This window comes from Sinocyclocheilus grahami, unplaced genomic scaffold (assembly GCF_001515645.1).
Source record: "Sinocyclocheilus grahami isolate Dianchi unplaced genomic scaffold, SAMN03320097.WGS_v1.1 scaffold8328.1, whole genome shotgun sequence".
NCBI classification, from domain to species: Eukaryota; Metazoa; Chordata; class Actinopteri; order Cypriniformes; family Cyprinidae; genus Sinocyclocheilus; species Sinocyclocheilus grahami.
Genome location: NW_015511999.1, coordinates 4,909 through 6,808, shown reverse-complemented (window position 1 = coordinate 6,808; position 1,900 = coordinate 4,909). Strand labels below are relative to the sequence as shown.

Sequence of the window (1,900 nt, the reverse complement as noted above, 5' to 3'; positions counted from 1 at the left end):
ATTTGGCAACCGGTAAGAAAGAGAATAGCAATTTAAGATAATTAAGGCGAGAAGTTAGTTTAATAGCCGAATAGCTGAGTTAATAAATAAATAAATATAGATATTAACATGCATGACATTGATTGTCTGACAGATGATATACTGGAATAGACGTGGTTTTAATAAATAGGCTAACTATTTATTTATTTTTATATTTTTTAACCAAACGATGAAAATTTATTTTAGTGTTGTTTCATGTAAATGTAAATTAAGTTAAGTGACGATCCAACAATTAATTTAAAACATTCAAGTTTCCTGTATAAGTCATTTATATTCTTCAGGTTTGTTTTAACCTGTTCTTATCTGCCCGTGAGTGTTCCTTGTGTTTAGTGAGTGAGATGTTGAAGCGATGGCACGTCCACTGTGGCGAGGAGGAGGATGCCAGACAGATGACAACATTTTCAGGATTACAAATTGCTTTGTGACGGTGAACTCCTGATAAGCAGAGGGCAAACGATCACAATTACTTGCCCTACTTCACCTGAACTGACTCTGTGTGAACCTTCACCTACATTACTCAGTTATTAAGTCAGTAAAACGGGAAGTTGCTGCATTAATGTGTCGGATGCTAGTTTCCTAAACCCAAATCTGCACCAGTCACAAGTTTCAGGCGTGAAACGGCTACACAGGCGCAACTGTGAATGTTTTCAACTTTACAGAAGTACCAGAAAATTGTGTGTAAAAACGATCTTAGCAAACACTGTTTATGTCATTCAGTGAAATCCCCGACCTTTGGACTACATCAGTCGTCATGACGTCTCCTACAGTCTATAAGACCCGGAGCAGTCGCTCAGTCCTCAGCACAGCAGCTGAGAGTCAGTCCACAACCTCAGACAGCACAACAGGTGAAGATCTCTTTCTTTATTCTTATGCTGATATTTAAACCTCTTTCATTGTTAATGTTATTTACTGGATTAAATAGGCTACTTTATCTTTAGTAAAGCTTATAGTAGAAGAAAGAAAGGAATCTCTGTTTGCTATGACAGTTTGACTGATCTTTTGCAGATTTTCTGCTAACTAAAGTGGCATGGCTTCTATGGACATTGTGAATAACCAGGTTTGTTATATATTATCTATATACACAGTATATATATGTTTGTTGGTTTGAATGTCAGTTAATCTGTTCATTCCTGTCTGTTCCTTTCTAGAATGTGGTTGAACGCATAGTTCACCTTCCCTTGGTTATATCCACCTATGACTTGGTGTCAAATGTGTACTGCAACACCAAGAACAACCATCCGTACTTGAAGTCTGTGTGTGAGGTGGCTGAGAATGGTGTGAAATCCATAACCTCAGCTGCTTTTCACAGTGCTTTACCAATCATTGGCAAGCTAGAGCCTCAGAGTAAGTTGAATGTTGTTTGCAGGTTAAGATCGGGGCTGATTTTAGTGTGAATATGTATTTACTTAATGTTTCTGTCTCTCTGTAGTCTCTATGGCAAATGACCTGGCATGCAAAGGACTGGATAAGATAGAAAGGACCCTGCCGATCCTACACAAGCCATCTGATCAGGTATTATGTAATATTTGCCTAAATGTTAAAGTCGGCATGAAACGGAAGTTGCAATCATCTTTTCTTCCCTACTGTGATGTATATTCAAGTGGGACTTGATTTTGTTTATCAGGAATTGATTGGATAATTTTCATTGGCTTTTGCCGAGATCTCAAGTGAGTGGTTGTCAAAAATCTGCTATAAAGCAGCTGTAGCAAGACAATAGTGTCTATATTCAGCTCCTGTCAGTTCAGTTCGGTTCAATAACTGTGTAAAGTTCATTTATTATGAAACAAGTTCAATTCAGCGATTAGCAGCTCAACTGAAGACAGTAGTGTCCGGAGTTCAGCTTGAGTCAGTTCAATGTTGA

The 1,900-nt window shown here is 37.9% G+C and overlaps 1 protein-coding gene across 1 annotated transcript in view; it reads left to right on the top strand.

Moving 5' to 3' along the window:
* The first annotated feature begins 797 nt into the window (after nucleotides 1-797).
* LOC107578017 (perilipin-2-like) overlaps nucleotides 798-1,900 on the top strand; it is a 5,625-nt gene continuing 4,522 nt past the window's right edge. The window contains exons 1-4 of the mRNA XM_016264025.1: nucleotides 798-884; nucleotides 1,045-1,096; nucleotides 1,188-1,383; nucleotides 1,469-1,551. Of these exons, the coding sequence (XP_016119511.1) occupies nucleotides 1,067-1,096; nucleotides 1,188-1,383; nucleotides 1,469-1,551 (309 nt within the window). The 5' untranslated portion in view covers nucleotides 798-884; nucleotides 1,045-1,066. The remainder of the gene's footprint in view (nucleotides 885-1,044; nucleotides 1,097-1,187; nucleotides 1,384-1,468; nucleotides 1,552-1,900) is intronic.